Source organism: Cydia fagiglandana, chromosome 1 (genome assembly GCF_963556715.1).
Source record: "Cydia fagiglandana chromosome 1, ilCydFagi1.1, whole genome shotgun sequence".
NCBI lineage: Eukaryota > Metazoa > Arthropoda > Insecta > Lepidoptera > Tortricidae > Cydia > Cydia fagiglandana.
Window position 1 is genome coordinate 17,856,909 of NC_085932.1, and position 19,478 is coordinate 17,876,386.

A 19,478-nucleotide genomic window follows, 5' to 3' on the forward strand; every position below is an offset into this window, starting at 1 on the left:
AAGCACATGATTGGCGCGACAGTATCTCGCCGCGAGATATTTAGACTACCGTCTTTTTCTAATAACTGAATTAATTAAAGGGTAGTCTATCTCGCGGCGAGATACTGTCGCACAATCTTGTGCTAGACCGGCTGGACCAGGTAGGCATAATATTAGGATAAATTAATAATACTCACTGATATCTGTTACATCGTTCCACTTCATGATGACGTCGGTACAAAAATCACCTGTAACAAAAGAAAAGGCATTTACTTATATGTACCTACTATGGAACAACTTAATGATAATATTATAAACATTCACCTACACTACACTAAGTATTAGGATTGCATTTTAATTTTAAACCTAGATAAAAGGAACGTGGTAAGTAGAAGTAGCGTATTTATAGTGTCTTCCAGAAAAAACAGTTTTTGTTCGAATCTGTAAATGGTGTTCGGTATTTTCGGCAAATATTAAAATAAAATAAAATCGTACATTACGAACTATGACTACTTATTTCTACGTCGAGTGTAGGATACCGAGTTGCTATTTCCTTTGGATGATGTGATGATGACGATGAGCTGCTATTTCAGACATCTCAGTGCATTTTAATTACTGTATGTTTTAGTAGTATCGATAACGGTGTACTACTGTATTACTGAGACGATATAACTGACTAAAGCCATCGTATTGTATTTAGTTTGCTTGCCTATTAGTGTCTTGGGAATATATTTATGTATAAAAGAATAGCACGATATAAAATATGCACGTAGACAATGCGATAATATCGCATACATATTAATAACCCAAGCATGACTCTGAAATCTGCTTAAGATAAATTTATTACACGGCACTACGGAGAAAATATTAAAGTATGTAGGTACAGTAGTCTGACTTTATACACAAACTTAATAGTTAAAAATTCAAACTTATTAGAAAAACAATGTGTTTCAATTATCTGATTGCAATCAAGCGAGGCAATTCGTAAAGATTATAATTTATTATCTATTTCCAAGGGTCCGTTTACTCCGTTTCAGGTAGTGCATTAAACTATTTCACTTGTTATTTTATTTCATAGACAAGAATTTCGATTTCTATGATTTTAAATAAAATAATGGGTTTACGACTTTTTTACATTACGTCCCGCTTGTCAATTGTCATCGCCGTTATAGAGGAAGGACCACGTTTCTTTGCGCACAGCTAGTGCGCTAAGAGTTTAAATATTGCAATGTCTCAAATGGTGTGGTTAAACTTCTGCGTATATATATTTACTACGACGATATTAGCATAGAATGAAATTTCGTTCAGCGTGAGAACGAACTTCACAATAGGAGCTCTAATTACAATGGAACGCCAGAGAATCTGCTGAAAAAAGTATGTTGCATACAATGTGCAGCGGTCGGTGTTTAGTCAAACTAACTATTGGCACGCACGTGACGCACGCAAGCTCGTCGACGCTTAATAAACGATTTGATATGTGGCGTCCCACGGGTAAAGGTACCTTATGGCGGTTGGCGCTTACGCTATTATTAACGCCGCTCTAATATTATTGCGGCGCTATGCGACGTAAGCGCCGGCCGCCATAATGTACCTACCTTTTTCCGTGTAATGTCACATATGCACATTATAAACGATCCGCGGTCCCATGCAGTATTGCTTATAGTCTCCCTAGACTAAAACTGAGGATCGGTTGCGATATGCACAGTACGAGTAGGTATCAGGACTATCAGGCCTAGAAAAATACCATCGCAAAATACATTAGCAAGATAACGAATATAACGATATATTTATAAGTAAATAAACGTGAATATCTGAATTAATTACTCGGTCTACATTCACTAAAATTACGGGAGACGATACAATCTAAATGTCATTGAACCCTAGCGAAATTTAATCTTTTAAGCTCTAATAAAATAATTTTATAAGAGTACTAGGAGAGCAAACAGCGCTAAGCCGGCCTACATTTCCTGAATCTCTCAGATCGTCGGTCGCCGACCCGGCTTAACCCTCATTTGCTAATTCAGTTTAAAATTAAAACCCGAGGTAGTCACAGGGAGTTGAAATTTTAACACAGATCTAAAATATGCATGCCATGATGCCATGACGTCGCTATGTGATGTGACGAACTACAGAGCAAAACTAGACCGTTTATTCTTTGGCTTTTAACTACTCTCGATTTGATAGAGACAATTTTTCTTTTTGGAACTATGGGTTACGGTTCAGAAATGATGGAGTTCTCATGTAAAGTATACGCAGATATCTAAGGCAGTTGACATCTATCGCTCTGCCGTTCTTTGTCTAGGCGGGCAAAGAATTCTAGAATGCCGGCATTCTCTTTGACCTCCGCTTTCTGAAGTCTGACTGAACGTCTCCTGTGTCTTATAGTTAGGAGTTATCTACATAGCAAAGAACGCAGAACTCTGAACACGGATCGCAGAACTCCAGACCGCTATTTTTGTGCGCGGGCAAGAGAGAGGTATAAGAATACCGGCAACAGAAATATCAAAATCAGTCAAGCGTAGACTCCTGCGCAGCATTCGTCAGAATGACCTTGAGCTTGAGCCTTGAGCATCGCAGAAACATCCATAACAAACACCTGGACTCATCCAAGCGTGAAGTTCAGTATTGCTTAGAATAATGAATTAAGTATTACATTAATAAAAACCACCATAGAATTGTACAAGTATTTTTGATAATATTTTAAAACGGTTTGTTTATTTAAGAGGTTCCCTGCTCCCTAATACTGCCCATGATCTTCAATTTGAAACTATAATATACTAGATCACAACTTTGGCAAATTTAGGCAAAAAATAAAATAATTGTTTGAACACAACTTTTGGGCAACTGGGTTTAAAATGAAAACCTATAGTATAGTAGTTGAGGTGTCAATGAATAAGTAAATGCAACAATATTTAGATATAAAAAAAAAATCCCTTTTTAGGCCATGTTTGAAATAATCTTTAAAATGAGGTATTCATGTCTTTAGAATCCAGCTTCTACAAATTAACAATAAAAATTTAACAATAATTGTAATATCTTTAGTATTGCTGGAGGAATAACAACTAAAAGTAAAAACTTAATAAAAATGGTTAATTATCTAATGGAGCTCCTTTATGGTACCTAATCCCCTGATACCAGCATAACACGGGTAACGATTAAACAGTTTGTCGCACAAAAAACGTGCTTGTAGATGTATACCTTTTTTTATTCTTTTTCGTAGCCTATTTGAGTGTCCCACTGCTGGGCAAAGGCCTCTCACCTTAATTTCCATGACTCCCGATTTGGTGCTTCCTCCGGCCAGTTGTTCAGGAAGCTGTATAATGATGTATACCTATCCTGTGTAAATAAATGAGACTGCTGGTGCTGACTGCAGGTGCCGGCGAAAATTTTCTAAGACAAAACACTCGCTCGGTGAGACATCTTGCCTTATTACCTACTCAAATATAAAATATAACGGTAAAATTTGGCCACACATCGCTGCCAAATGTCGGGATTTCTGGCAGCCTTAGCTATACATGTGACGTTACACAGAAAAAGGTACCTTATGGCGGTCGGCGCTTACGTCGCATAGCACCGCAATAATACTAGAGCGGCGTTAATAATAGCGTAAGCGCCAACCGCCATGAGGTACCTTACCCGTGGGACGTCACACATATGGTTGAAAATTAAAATAATAGTTTTTTATAGAGAACCAGACCGTGCCGGTTATAGTTAATTATCTTGCATAACAAAAATAGTGAATAGTGAAGTGCATAAAACGATTTATTTTTTCGAAATTAAAGTTTTTCATTGTGACCTGTTTTATATACCTAAAAATTATCTTCGGTGTTAAAATATAAACCCACTATGTACGTTTTTAGTCCATTAATCAGTATCAATCCTTTCTTTTGTTGTTATATTACGAAATAGGTTGGTATACCCAAACAAAATTATTCAGTCAGTTAAGGACATCTAATGCCTTCTGAACTGGAATTGGAATTAATAAGCTCATAATAATTAGCAAATACTAACAATCTAAAACTCTCAGAAATGCAGAGGTAACTTATGAAAGCTAACAAACAGCTTAATAAAAAGTAACAAGTTCCAACCAAATCACTTGAGTAAGTTGCCTTAAAAGGAGTTGGCAGACCGGTTCTGCGAGAACACCTAACCGCAGCCTAAACAAACCGAATCAGATAATGCTACGCGCTTATTGAATCGTAAATATCAAGTAGACGTAGGTAGTTTTATTGACTCTGCTATTAAAAGGTCTCATCTCAAACAAGAACGTTTAAAAGAAATGAACTGTAGGTAAACGGTAAAGGCAACTTCAACTATTAATTTTAAATCATCAAAACGATTTGTTCAATCTATGGATTCTAGTAAAATATTCCGTGTTCATGAGATGAAACCATCGATTGCTTCCATTATGTAATTTTATACATGAATTTTCATAAAAAAAACCGCAATCGGTACGGTAGTTTTCTTAAAAAAAACCCGTACTAGTTTTACACCAATTACGTTTTAATTAATTTTTGAGAATTGTACTTAATTAATTCTTACTCAGCATCATGTAAACCTAATAGGAGAAAAATTCTGTATTTAAGTTCAATGTCGACGTCACCTATTAATATTGTTATCAGTCGTTGTAGGTATTTTTTTAAAGCTAAAAATACTATTAATTGAAAGGTTATATCAAGTCTCCAACTCTCCACAGTATAATACGAGTAATGTCAAGGGTTAAGAAACTTGATATTTATAATTATTAGGCAATTAAAATGCAATTGCGATAAGAAACACTAAATTGAGGCGGACATTTACTTTCCCAGGCTTTTAAAACTAGTCTCGCCGTTTAAATTGGTTCATGCTTTTCGGCGTGATTACGATTTAAGGCTTCATTAAACTCGATTAAATTGGCAACTCGGGTGCCATTGCGTTACGTTTTTTTTCCATGTTTTTGACTTATTTTATAACTGTCTTTACAATTTCTTTATAATATCTTTTTTATTTTATTATACGCACTTCTGACACCATTTATAGTAAAGTGAAGGTTCATTTTATTGAATAGTTAGGTACACTGGCGTTCAAAAGTGCATGGAGATGTTTCAATCCTAATATTAACGACCGCAATCGACATCTATCCATGCACTTCTGAACGCCGCTGTACGCATTGTGCAATTCAAAATAAAATAATTCAAATGTTAACTTGAAGATATAGTAAATGGATAAGTGCTCCTTGGTTATGATAGTTTTATAGAGTCTGTTCGGAAAGAGAAGAGTCGTGAAATGTATTGGGCTCCATACATCTCTTTCCAAACAGACTCTACATCTACAATAAGAATTTATAAATACACGTATACGTACCTAATCTTATTATGTAATAGTTTCTTCTATATTTTTCAACTTATTGTAACCACCGTTATTTAATTTAAGAGATCTTTTGTCGGTGCAGTTCCCTCAGTCAGTTCTTCTTTATGTAAGTTCTTTCACCTCTTTGGTACGACTCCGATTCTACCTTTCCTTGGTCTAAATAACTTCTCGGCCTTTCATTTAATAGTTATTTATTTTACGTCTATTTTATATATGTAATGACACAAACGGGTCTACCACGATATAATTTCACTGTTTTACGTTAAATTCCAACGTTTCAGCTGAGTTACACCAGCTGTGATCACAGAAGGACCAATTTCAATTCGGAAAGAGGAATGTGGTCGGAGTGTAAGATAAAAACAATAAAATTATATCGCGGTAGACCCGTTTGTGCAATTAATTAAATATGTGTACAAAACGCGATAGTTTAAAATTTAAAGTGTAATATTTTATTGATTTAAGGATCACCAACGCGTAATACATCTAGAAACAGGTATGTACCTTAATATATACAAATACAGAAAAAACCGGGCAAGTGCGAGTCGGACTCGCGCACGAAGGGTTCCGTACTATAAAGCAAAAAAAAAACGGAAAAAAATGCAAAAAGAAAACGGTCACCCATCCACGTACTGACCACGCCCGACGTTGCTTAACTTTGGTCAAAAATCACGTTTGCTGTATGGGAGCCCCACTTAAATCTTTATTTTATTCTGTTTTTAGGGTTCCGTACCCAAAGGGTAAAACGGGACCCTATTACTAAGACTTCGCTGTCCGTCCGTCCGTCCGTCCGTCTGTCACCAGGCTGTATCTCACGAACCGTGATAGCTAGACAGTTGAAATTTTCACAGATGGTGTATTTCTGTTGCCGCTATAACAACAAATACTAAAAACAGAATAAAATAAAGATTTAAATGGGGCTCCCATACAACAAACGTGATTTTTGACCAAAGTTAAGCAACGTCGGGAGGGATCAGTACTTGGATGGGTGACCGTTTTCTTTTTGCTTTTTTTTGTTTTTTTTTTTTTGCATTATGGTACGGAACCCTTCGTGCGCGAGTCCGACTCGCACTTGCCCGGTTTTTAGTATTTGTTGTTATAGCGGCAACAGAAATACATCATCTGTGAAAATTTCAACTGTCTAGCTATCACGGTTCGTGAGATACAGCCTGGTGACAGACAGACGGACGGACGGACGGACAGCGAAGTCTTAGTAATAGGGTCCCGTTTTACCCTTTGGGTACGGAACCCTAACTAGATAGATGCTTAGCCAACCACCTGAAAACAATTCATAACTTCATTTTATTTCTTTAGGTCTCATAAATCAGTGAAATGATGGTGAAATATATGTTAAGTTTAAAAAGCTATGGGTATTTCTTACCTTGAAACATAGGTAATTAAACCTCATCGCAGTACTCGATGAAAAAAAGCACTGGCTTAAATCAATTCCGACAAGAAAGCCTGAAATACTCACAAGTTTCAGTTTAACAAGTTCCCGGGGCGATTTATGTTGAACTGATAACGGGCCCGTATGAAACGCCAGGCCAGTGCAATGACTGCCGAGGTGACAACGTCAAACACATTCTACGTTTCAAATTTGGATTATTCGCCACAACCAGTTGGCAGCATTGAGATCCCTTTCTCAACGGCTCGTGTTTTTCCTAGCAGTTGGCGGAGCTGCGTAACCTCCGCGACCTGGATTCAGTTCAGGGGTCAACGCCCGCTGCACTCACCTACGATGCGATACTATCGCCTAGTGTAGATTTAGCAGCGAGAAGCGAAGCCTATGGATTAAGCAAGGCTCGTTGCTTGATGCCTTTAGAATGGAAGCGAGGGGTCTTTCATTTGAAACTAAATATTTACCTTTTGCCTTTTAAGTTTGAATGACTACCATTTTATTTTTATAATAGTTTTCTTTGGGCGAACCTGTAATTAAACCATTTTTTTTTACATAAGACAGTCTATAAAAATAGCTGACGATTTTGTTAACGGGAAAAATACAACAAAATGTATAACAATTATTGTTATTTAACAAGCAATCGTTGTTTATCGTATGCCTGTGATACGTCATACGACACAGAGACAGTAGAGACAAAACAACGAGTATATCTGTATAATCACCCACTATTTTCATTAGTCAGCGATTCTTTCACGTGTAGTTTATTTATCAGGCCTAAACGTTATCAGTAACGTTAACGTTACACAATCCCGGCAATTGGGGTGTTATCGCACGATAGTGCGCGGGTTGGTGACCTCCGCCAAAGAACAGCTGTTACGTAGGTACCTATACTTGTTGTAAATGAACTACGTCATAACACATTGTAAATAACAAAAGACATTTTGGAAAATATTTTTACACAACCTGATGTATATCAACCATAGACGCCCCTTGGTTTGATTTTTTTATTATAAATTATACGAGCTAGGAGCGAAAAAAAAAGTATTCATACAAATTAAAAAAGCGAAGCTGTTATAATAATAAAAACATCGAAAATAAATCAAATAAAAGGGCATTGCTATGGTTAATTGATATTAATCAGGTTATAAAAAAATCTTTTCCAAAATGTAAATATCCCTAGAGGAAAATGTGGACGTGTATGGAAAAGCGTTCGTCCACTTTCCTCTTAAAAGTCAATGTAACTTTAAAATAACCTCGACACATAGGTGATTCTTAATTAATTGTGCTACTTACTTTCAATTAAACCAGTTTCTGGTTATGGTTTATTACCTAGTTGCATTTGCAGCTCTTGATGTCTGTATTATAAAGGTCGAATGTCTACAGTCATGATTAGGAAGTTACGACAACAGAATAAACTTTCAGTTTGCTAAATGTTAGAAAAACACCTTAAAAATTAAAAGTTGTTTTTTCAGCAAACAGCCATATTACTTTATTTTTGTTACCTTTATTAGTACAAACAGCAACCTATTTTTATAAGAGCGAAAACGGAGTTAAATCAAAACTAAAGATGTTTAAGCAATGTCAAGTACCCTGTTTGAACTAAATTAAGGAAAAATGCCTTAAACCTTTAACTTGGCAGGGTTTTCTCAAATATTCGTGTTAAAAAAGTCTCTTTACTTTTAACACCAAGGAATGAGTTCCTTAGTGTTAAAAACAACATATGTAGATTCATATTTCATGAACCATTTAATTTACACATAAATTTGCCGAGAGCAAGTTGTAAAACTTGTAAAACAGCAGAGTGCGTAAAAGAGGAGACTTGTTCCGCGTGTTCGTGACGATATTGCTTAGGAGAGTAGTCGCTGACTAGTTATCTGAGGGCCTACCGCGAACCACGTTCGACGTGTTGCCTCTCTGTCACACTTGTAAATTCGTACGTAAATGTGACAGGGAGGTAACACATCGAACGTGGTTCGCGGTAGACCCTCTGTGCTCGAGCGTCCCCAATGCGGCTCATTACTATGTTGCATGGTAGTACTCGCTTGTAAAAACCCGTCCTGGGACCAGTTGGGCTGAACCGGTGTCGCCGAGCTAGGGATGGCCAATGGTGTAGGTATAGACACTAGAGTAGGATGATGATGATATTGATGATCCTTCCGACCGATTTCGACCACTGGCGACCACTTCGACTCCTAGTTAGCTCGGCGCTCGTGCGCCCGAATATGTCTTACGTAGCCGATCTTATCCATAGAGTATAGTAGAGAATAGTGGAGACAGTGGCACTGTTTATAGCATTTTCTGGTACGTTTCGTCGTCAATATCACTGGGATGTACAGTCATAACCAGTGTTGGCCGTAATGGTTAATTCTAATTAACAATTAATCAATTGCATTAACCATTAATTCCGCAATTAATCAATTGCATTACGCATCAATTTAATTAAAGTTAGTTAGAATTGAATCTTGAGACGTTTAATTACATTGATTGTCAATCTAATTGCCTATTTAATGGCATTAAAGTTTCAAAAAATTAATTAGAATTACTCTCAATTGCATTAACGTTTAATGGAATTAAATATTTTTTTCATAAACTAATAATTAATGTTAATTTTGCTTGAAACTATTAAATGGGAATACACTCATTTTTGGTGTATTTTTATTTGTCCCTGTCATATGTGAGTTGGAGACAAATGGGAAACGGGGACAAATGGGATTTATTCATTTATATGAAGCGCTTATTCCATCTGCTCCAGGCGGGAACAAATGGGAAAATATCGGATAATGATGTGTTCCCACACCAATAAAGTGGGGAAAAATGGGAATAATTTATATGCAAACTGCACATATATTTCCTATTCCTATATGTTCCCCGTGGGGACAAATGGGAATAAACCCATTATTGTTATAATGGGTGCTCATAAAATAAATAAAATAAACAAAGTAAATAAAGAAAACAAAGTAAACAAAGTAAACATAGTAAACAAAGTAAACAAAGTAAACAAAGTAAACAAAGTAAACAAAGTAAATAAATAAAATAAAATAAATAAAATAAACATAATAAATGGTGACGCGGGCCGTACTTTGTTAATATTTATGACTTTATGAGACATTGTCGTTTGTCACTATTACATATACACAATACAAAATAGCCAAGGCGGCACTCGGGCCGCAAGTGATAGGTTCACGAGCCGCATGCGGCCCGCGGGCCGCATGTTGCCGACCGCTGCACTAGACCTTTGATCCCTTGGACGTCTTTATAAAATTACGATATTTATTCTTGTTAATTGTTAATTATCAATCACATGTTTAATTTTCATTAAAAATTGTTTTAGTTTTTAATGGTTTGTAAAGCAATAACCATTAATTCTTTTTAATTGTTAGTGGTTCGTAATAAATTAACCTTAATGCAAATTGATGTTCAATGCAATTGATAATTAATTTTCCTTCAATGGTTAATGGCTAATGGCAATTAACCTTTTCAATGGTTAATTTTTAATGGTCAATTGCATTAACGTTCGGCCAACACTTAATACAGTCATTATATGTTTTCAGACAAACAAATTAATATAGTTTTCAAACCTGTGTGACGTGATACGTCTAGGTGTACTGTTTAAAATGCACCACTCTCCCCCCCCCCTCCACCTGACGCTCGACCCCCCCCCCCCCACCTTGAAATGTGTCCCCGTTGGTAGTTTTTTGGCATTCTCACGAAAACTATAATAGATATCAAAAAAGTGTCAAGGACAGAATTAATCCTCATTAAATTTAGAACAAAAATGGTCTTATATGTTTTATTATAAGTTGGACGGTATTCAAGCTATAAGTACTTGTATAACCTTAAAATAACAAAATAACCATACTAGTATGACGAAATGCAGAATATCTTCAAAACGGCTAGACCGATTTTAATAAAATATGCCTAAAAATCACCGCAGTGAAGCCAGCTATCAAACAAAAGAAACTACATCAAAATCGGTTCATCCGTTTCGGCGTTACGAAGTCACAGGTAAACACAGAAATACAAATTTTTTTCAACTGCACCCAATAATTTTGTAAACCGATTAATTTTGATCAATTATTTTAATAAGATCATGTCCCTTGAAGTTTTAGCTTTACGAAAAGTTAAAAAACATGGAAAACGGCCCAGTATTTTTCAAATTATCGGCATTTTCCCGATTTGTGAGTGGTTTCGTGTTATCACGCGCACGAGTTGCCCTTGACCCCTATAAAACGGGGGGTAGGGGAGGGGTTGTTATCAGTCACTTATCAGAAGTTGACCGGTACACATATCCGCATATTTTCCCGTAAAGAAGACCTGTGAAAAATGGAAACCACTGAAGCTGAAGTCCGCCAAGTCGTCCAGCTCAGCTCCTGCAAGAGGGGCGTAGCCAACGTTCAGTAGCTGCCACGCTGAATTTAAGTCAATCTACAGTTTGCAGAGTTTACCAGAGGTTCCAACGGACTGGATCCTTTACTTCAAGACCAAGAAGCGGCCGCAAAAAGTGTACATCAAAGAGGGACGACCGCTTCATTGTCACAACATCTCTCCGAGATCGACACCTGACAAGCGTTGCCATCCAGCAGCGTCTGCGTGAGATACGAGGAGTGGCTGCCAGTGAGTGGACAATAAGAAGAAGACTTAAGAAAGCGAACTTGACACCCAGGAGGCCTGCAACGGGGCCCAGATTGCTGGCGCGACACCGTACAGCCCGAAGTGAGTTTGCAGAAAATCATATGGACTGGACCATTGAGCAATGGACCCCAGTTCTCTTCTCGGACGTGTGCAGAATATGCTTGAATGGATGTGACCGAAGAGGAAGAGTCTACAGAAGGCCAGAAGAACGGTTCGCCCAATGTTGCTTCTCCGAAAGGGTCGCGCCACGGCCCCCGCCAGGCACGAAAACCAGCTCTGTTCGCGCGTCGTAGGAAACGTCGTCCCAGAACATCACGGATCCACCGCCATAGGCGACCCTTTCGGAGAAGGAACATTGGGCGAACCGTTCTTCTGGCCTTCTGTAGTCTCTTCCTCTTCGGTCACATCCATTCAAGCATATTCTGCACACGTCCGAGAAGAGAACTGGGGTCCATTGCTCAATGGTCCAGTCCATATGATTTTCTGCAAACTCTCTTCGGGCTGTACGGTGTCGCGCCAGCAATCTGGGCCCCGTTGCAGGCCTCCTGGGTGTCAAGTTCGCTTTCTTAAGTCTTCTTCTTATTGTCCACTCACTGGCAGCCACTCCTCGTATCTCACGCAGACGCTGCTGGATGGCAACGCTTGTCAGGTGTCGATCTCGGAGAGATGTTGTGACAATGAAGCGGTCGTCCCTCTCTGATGTACACTTTTTGCGGCCGCTTCTTGGTCTTGAAGTAAAGGATCCAGTCCGTTGGAACCTCTGGTAAACTCTGCAAACTGTAGATTGACTTAAATTTAGCGTGGCAGCTACTGAACGTTGGCTACGCCCCTCTTGCAGGAGCTGAGCTGGACGACTTGGCGGACTTCAGCTTCAGTGGTTTCCATTTTTCACAGGTCTTCTTTACGGTAAAATATGCGGATATGTGTACCGGTCAACTTCTGATAAGTGACTGATAACAACCCCTCCCCTACCCCCCGTTTTATAGGGGTCAAGGGCAACTCGTGCGCGTGATAACACGAAACCACTCACAAATCGGGAAAATGCCGATAATTTGAAAAATACTGGGCCGTTTTCCATGTTTTTTAACTTTTCGTAAAGCTAAAACTTCAAGGGACATGATCTTATTAAAATAATTGATCAAAATTAATCGGTTTACAAAATTATTGGGTGCAGTTGAAAAAAATTTGTATTTCTGTGTTTACCTGTGACTTCGTAACGCCGAAACGGATGAACCGATTTTGATGTAGTTTCTTTTGTTTCATAGCTGGCTTCACTGCGGTGATTTTCTAGGTATATTTTATTAAAATCGGTCTAGCCGTTTTGAAGATATTCTGCATTTCGCCATACTAGTATGGTTATTTTGTTATTTTAAGGTTATACAAGTACTTATAGCTTGAATACCGTCCAACTTATAATAAAACACATAAGACCATTTTTGTTCTAAATTTAATGAGGATTAATTCTGTCCTTGACACTTTTTTGATATCTATTATAGTTTTCGTGAGAATGCCAAAAAACTACCAACGGGGACACATTTCAAGGTGGGGGGGGGTCGAGCGTCAGGTGGAGGGGGGGGAGAGTGGTGAATTTTAAACAGTACACCTAGATGTATCACGTCACACAGGTTTGAAAACTATATTAATTTGTTTCATTTTCCCATACATTGATTACATAGAATAACTCAATTAACTGGCTCATAACCAACAACAACAACTTTGAACACAAATAGCAAAAACTACCAGTTGGACGCATAGTGTCCATCGTGGGTAATATAGAGAAGTAAGCAAGACGCCACTTACATATGTAGTAAGTAGATAAGACTTTGCTTTACCACCACATACTGTGCTATAAGAGAGCTGCCCCGATCTTTGGATCGATAAAAAAATAAATAAGTAGTAAAACGCTGTATATAATCGTTTCATCGCGCTGCATATGAAAGATTCATCAAAAAATACGGAATACAATTTATACAATCATTAACATAGCGTATTCCATAACAACAAAACTTATCTTTCTACTCGTATATATTTATCAAAACATCACTAAATCCTTAATTTTACCAAAACGTGTTTCTGCAAGATATTTTGTTGAGCTGCCATCATCATGACGTCTAACAAAATTCAAAACTGGCTTACGGAATTTTACTCAGAATGTTAAAAAAACCATATCAAAGAAAGGTCAGTCTATTTGATTTTGGGACAAATCCGGGAAAATTCGCGACAACCCTAACCTTCCACGACTTTACACTACTACAAGAAGTGTTCGCGGAAATCACTTACGCCTTATTCGCAAAAACGTTTATTGTCAATGATCTTATTGATGTTCGTTATGTACTTGCGATGATGAAGAATAAAGAAAAAAAATTTAGTTTACCAATTCTGATAGGTTTATTAATTTATAAAATAATGATCTTATGTGTCGTTTTCGATGGTAATTTGTCGAAAATCAAATACCAACCTAACTGATTACATTATTCACTTAAGTTTTGTGAATTTTGATTTAGTTTTCTCAACCACGCGCAGGCCGCATGTAGACAAAAGTTTTTAAGAAAACCGACTGCTCCTCTATACTAATCTTGCCGATAAGACCCTAAATTTTTGATATCACAACCTTCAGTTGGTTTCCAACTGAAGATAAGCAGTTAAGCACAGAGATGATTTAAAACTGTATGCTTACCACAAAAAGGTTAGATATCTTAGCTTAGAGAAGAGAAAGTGTTAAATCATAACGATGCAAAACCACAAGTTGTGCAATAGATTACATTTATCATCGTGATGCATTAGGTAAGCAAGATTTGCATTTAAACGGTATAAGGGGCGAGAAAAACCTTTACAATTTGCACAACAACTTACAGAACGAAGACTTCTGACAGTTTCGCCATAAAAACTCAATAGCACATTGTGCAATAGGTACCTAAGGGAGATTGCCGAAATAAGACGATATTGTTAGCGAGAGTCACATCAATAGAAACCCGATACCCGGGAGGCAGAGGGGTTTTATGACTCGATTTTACAATTTTTATACTGCCTGTGTTACACTATACATACACACAATTTTGATCATACTTGCGAAGAAAACAATAAGTTTAAGAAATTTTAATTCGCCATTTCCTGTATAAGTAGTTTGCGATAACCTAGCTAAACTAACCTAACCCATCTGTATATAGTCAGGATTGAAAATGGAATATATACCTACCTATACATAGGTAATTTTTAATTTGAACACTTGTCAAATCATTAATTTACCTTTTTTATAAAAAATCTCAACTTATTTATAGCTTGATTCACTTTGACTCATTTATATAATATGAGGATCTAAACTTATCAGGGAACAACTCCTGAGAGTCCTGAGTATTTTAAGTATTCTGAGAAGCATAAAATGATAATAATGTTAAGATCCCGGTATGAATTGGCAAAGAGCGCTCAGTACTAAGAACTCTAATCATTTTGCCATACTCGTACCGATTACCGATACGCGTTTAACTGTCTATAAACTATGTTACATGCTTATATATGTCTGAGATAGGTTAGACAGAGACACAAGATATTTTATGGAATTTATCTACAAATAATTCATAATTTATACGCGTATAATATAAGTAATTAGTTCCTAGTAAATTGTTTGGCAGCATGAAATTCATGGTGTTATTTCTGATTATTTAACAAACCTTACCATGCCATTTATTTAAACATGTTTATAAACGTTTAGTATATTGTTTGCATGGCTGGTCTGCCCCCAAATTCAATGTTGCCTGTGCAGCGATTTTATTAATTGCCTTTCCCTTCGCAACAAGGATTAAACACGCAGCCAAACCGGATTTCTGCTGAGAAAAACCGTTTAAATACACAATAAAACCCGCATAAGCCAAGCACAACACAATAAACGTTTAGCCATATTTCTCAAGAAATCTGATATTCTGATCAAACACCAGCCTTCCGCACATACGCAACAAAGTCGTGCACATTACGCCCTTTCCTGAGTCCGTTTATCGAGTCGCTCTTTGCGATGGATGCAATTCGATTCGGATGAATAGATCGAGCTATCAGTGGAACCAACCAATATATACATGCGCTCTGTGGACCTACATCGAACATCAAAATTTCATTATCTGCCTCTTTATAGCTCGTATTCGAGCGATAGAGGAAAAAAAGGACGCCCGAAGTGGTTGCTGTTCCACTGTAATATCACAGATCCCGAGGTCACAGTTACACTGGTTCACTTGAGCATTAGACGGACGCTCGCTTGCGATTGATAAGCGATACACGGCCAGCTGATTACCATCAAGCGATGTTAATCGCCGGTTGATGGACAACTCTGGCGAATGGGTGCGCTTGGAACGAAGCGGTTTCGATACAAGCGGTTTTGTGCTGTAAGATTGGATTACATTTTGAATTTGAACAAGTCGTGCAAAAAGATGTTTTCAGACGCCTTCCTAATTTTTATTTATTTTTCCTATTTTCCACATCTTCAATTGTATATAATAGGACATAGGTATTCCATAATAGTTCTATTACTTACATACCGAGTAAACTGGCATACAACGGACAGCTTAAACTGTTCGGTATATATGACCTTGAGATTTGTAACATTGGAGGTGATGTCTTCAATGAAGAGGGTTTTCAACTGATGAGCATATTTTTATACCAACCAAGCCAACTTAACTTTCTCAGTAGAAAAAGGCGCGAAATTCAAAATTCTATTCGAAACTAATTGCTGAGGGTTCACATCGAGTGGTTTTGTCAATCCAAGGAAAAACGTATATCCCAAGGCTTTCGAAATTTATGCACACCCCTGAGATTACACGCATTTAGGACCAAATGAAGGTATTAAAACGATTTTCAGCTTACTGGGAATCAAGTCCTCAAAACGCTTTTTTGAATCTACTTTGATTGGCCTATCACGACAGTTTAAAAAAGTAAATATTGTTGATGGTTGCTTCATCCTCCTGCAATTCTAGATCGACCAACATACAATAACGGTGACCCAACACAGTAAGCGTTGCCATTGTAACTCTCAAATGTTACAAAATATTTATACTGTTTGGATGTTTGTATGTGGTACCCGATACGCAAAGCAGCCTCGTTGGAAAGAAGTGCCAAAGTGTACTTGTACATGTCGAAATAGTAATTATAACTAGCAATAATCGCATAAAGGCTCCTGTGTTTATACAATAGTGTCGAGAGTTGGAAGAGAAGACATGGTCAAAACGAAATAGTATGCGTAAAGTTAACGAAATTACATAGGGTAACGTAATTTTTTACAACACTGAAAGTTCTTAAAATGGAACGCTAAGAGTTCTTGTAACAAAAACAGGTGTTGAAGTTATTATAACTCTAGGTGTAAATATAACGCTAAATTCTAACATCCATAGAAAATAGTGTTCGGGAGAAAGAGGCGTGCGCGCTTCATTGATTCGTTTCGTAGTAAAAATATTGACTACCTTATTGATACATTTTGTCTATACCAAATAACTAAATATGATTAAAAACCATCAATTCCCTCGTAAATTCAAAGAGACATTATGTATGTGTAAATTACTTCTAATGAATGGGGTGCCTTTATAACACAACACACATGTGATAACTGGACGCCACACGCACATGACACGCGACAGTGTCACGTAATCTCTTGCTGGAGTTAATCGTCTTAAGCTGACACGAGCTGGCCATAGGTTTCAAACTAATAGGATAAGTCATGGCAACTTGTTAACGTGTACTTTGAAATTCGAGGCGCATTGCTTTTTCATTTGATGTTTTAATTTGACTCTCACGAGTATGTTTGCTTGAAAATGGATAAGCTATTTCCTTTATTAAGACTTGAATCGGAAATTTATCATCTTTTCAATTTAGCTACCGGTAAAAAGTGGTATCGATTATCAAGAAGATACAATTAAGAAACAATAAGTGGCACCCCACGTCCGAACTAAATTATGACGAGTATTAAGCGTAAAGTACCTAATAGAATAAACACGTCTTTCAAAAGGAACACACCCGTAAATAGACGGGTGGTGAGATTAAAATTCAGTGAGTCAATGCTGCGATCGTAAACTGGTAATCTTATGGCATGTATAACCAATTTGAAACTAAACACTGTAGCGTAGGCAGCGCTGGCGCAGAGAAAATCGATACCGCGGTGCGGGTGCACCGACTTTAATTTCACTGCAAAGGTCTTTCTCGATTAAATAAGGCATAACGCAAATTTATGTAAGTATAAGTTACCTAGCACACTTTGTTTGGGAACTAAATATTTCTGTCAGCCAGAAACCAATTATATTATATATCTAGATAATGAAATAGACAAAAAACAATAAATACAAGTCAATAGAACAAAGAAAGGCTTGAACGAGTTAAAAGTTTATAAAATATATTATATATGCCTGCATTTCTCTCAACAAAAAACCCTTCCACTTCAAGAAGTAAGTTGACCATAAAGTAAACTTTCAAGATTTCTCAAACCCATAAAGGATATAAAAAAGTCGAAGAAAGAGCCACGCAAGTGCGCAACTGGTCTCACTCCCACTCGCCACAATGGCGTTCCCGCTCGTCGGCGCGGGAGTGCTTTTTGTGCAGGCAGGGGGCCCATTCACCGCGCAAATGCCAATTGATGGCACAAAATGTCTACCATAGGTAGGGCTGTCACGCCAAGAAAGCGCTGCTGATAGGATGTTGTTAAATATTGTCAGTCCAATAAAATAATGCTCGTATTATCATATCTCGAGGTATCGTATCTAGTTTTACCTATTTCGATAAATAGACTTATGATGATAGGAACGCGTGAGCAAGTCATTATGTATCCGAGGGGTGGACAATAATGTCAAATAGTCTTTAAAAATGAAATGCACAAGGACCAATCAATCCCATAAGAAAGAATACATACTCGTAGCGCAAAAACGGGAATGTACTTAGAACAAAGATGATGTATCCTTTACATGACATGAGCAAGTAGACATTAAAGTTCTAGACCTAAATATGTTTAATACTAAGTATACAGGGTGAAAAGATAAGTCGGGCCCTGGAGGGAAACTACCTTAAGCATAAGCTTATCCATAAGCTGGCTCATTTTACTTAAAGGAGACATTCCTTTATTTTTAAAAAGAAACAAAACTGCATTCAAAGTATTTTTCTTTTTTTCCTCAATTTGGCTTGTCTAAAAAAATCTTAAGTACTAAATATTAGATTTTATGGATATTTTGTACGAGAGACGAGTGTAAGACCTAATGTTTCTTGGAGAAATGTTATCATTAACTGTATCAACTAGTACAATAAAATTGCGAAATTAAATTTTTTTGATTTTTTAGTCGGTTCGAGTCCCGGGCGAGGCAAGCGAGTTTTAGAAAATCTTTGAATGCAGATTTGATTTTTTTATAAATAAAGGAACGTCTCCTTTAAGTAAAATGAGCCAGCTTAAGGATTTAAGGTAGTTTCCCTCCAGGGCCCGACTTATCTTTACACCCTGTATAACGAAGTATTCAGTGTTGTCATGAACCCTAGCTCTTTCCCTTTGAGTACCAAGCTTCGGAGAAATGGCAACCAATTAATACATCCACTTTTGGAAAGATGTTTAATTCAACGCAATGACCGTCGCAAGCACACGGCACGAACTGAATGCTAAGCAAATCTAGATCTCGATAAACTGGACTCGATACGGCTTCGATCAAGCTGACATAACTGCACTCTATCATTTGAGTTTTATACTAGTGCATTTCTGTATAGTTTAGCCCAACTATGTCGTTTCCATAGAGGTACAATAATATAGAGATGACACGGGGAGGGGCCAAACGACCGAACGAGATGCACTTATGGAAATTTCAGTAGGAGTAGCAGAGAAAGCGGTATTATTGCTTGTCCTTGTCACAGTCTCACTTTTTGTTTGTTCCCCATCAACAATTTAGTATGGTTTATGGTGGGCAACAAATAACCCGACCGAATTACGTAGATTGTTTTTGGTATGTTGTCAGGAATGTTAAAACGTGTTTTTAATATTGTCGCTTTGCGTATGTTTTGTCTCTCACGGAGGCACGCGTATCATCTCATCTATGTAAGCTCATCTATGTAATGTTAGGTCTATGGTCGTTTCGCTAATAGAGGCTACTATAGGTGCAAAATAAAGAGAAGGAAGACT

The 19,478-nt window shown here is 37.4% G+C and overlaps 2 protein-coding genes across 3 annotated transcripts in view; both read right to left on the minus strand.

Annotated features, from left to right (window-relative positions):
- The window catches only part of LOC134665801 (uncharacterized), a 152,859-nt gene that overhangs the window by 96,011 nt on the left and 37,370 nt on the right, over window positions 1-19,478 (minus strand). The gene's annotated exons all lie outside the window — the stretch shown is intronic.
- LOC134666041 (uncharacterized) overlaps window positions 1-19,478 on the minus strand; it is a 67,547-nt gene that overhangs the window by 31,694 nt on the left and 16,375 nt on the right. Inside the window, exon 3 of one of the 2 annotated variants that reach the window (XM_063523148.1) lies at window positions 177-227. The exons of the other annotated variant lie outside the window; for it this stretch is intronic. Coding sequence (XP_063379218.1) covers window positions 177-227 — 51 coding nt within the window. The remainder of the gene's footprint in view (window positions 1-176; window positions 228-19,478) is intronic. 2 annotated transcript variants of the gene reach the window in all.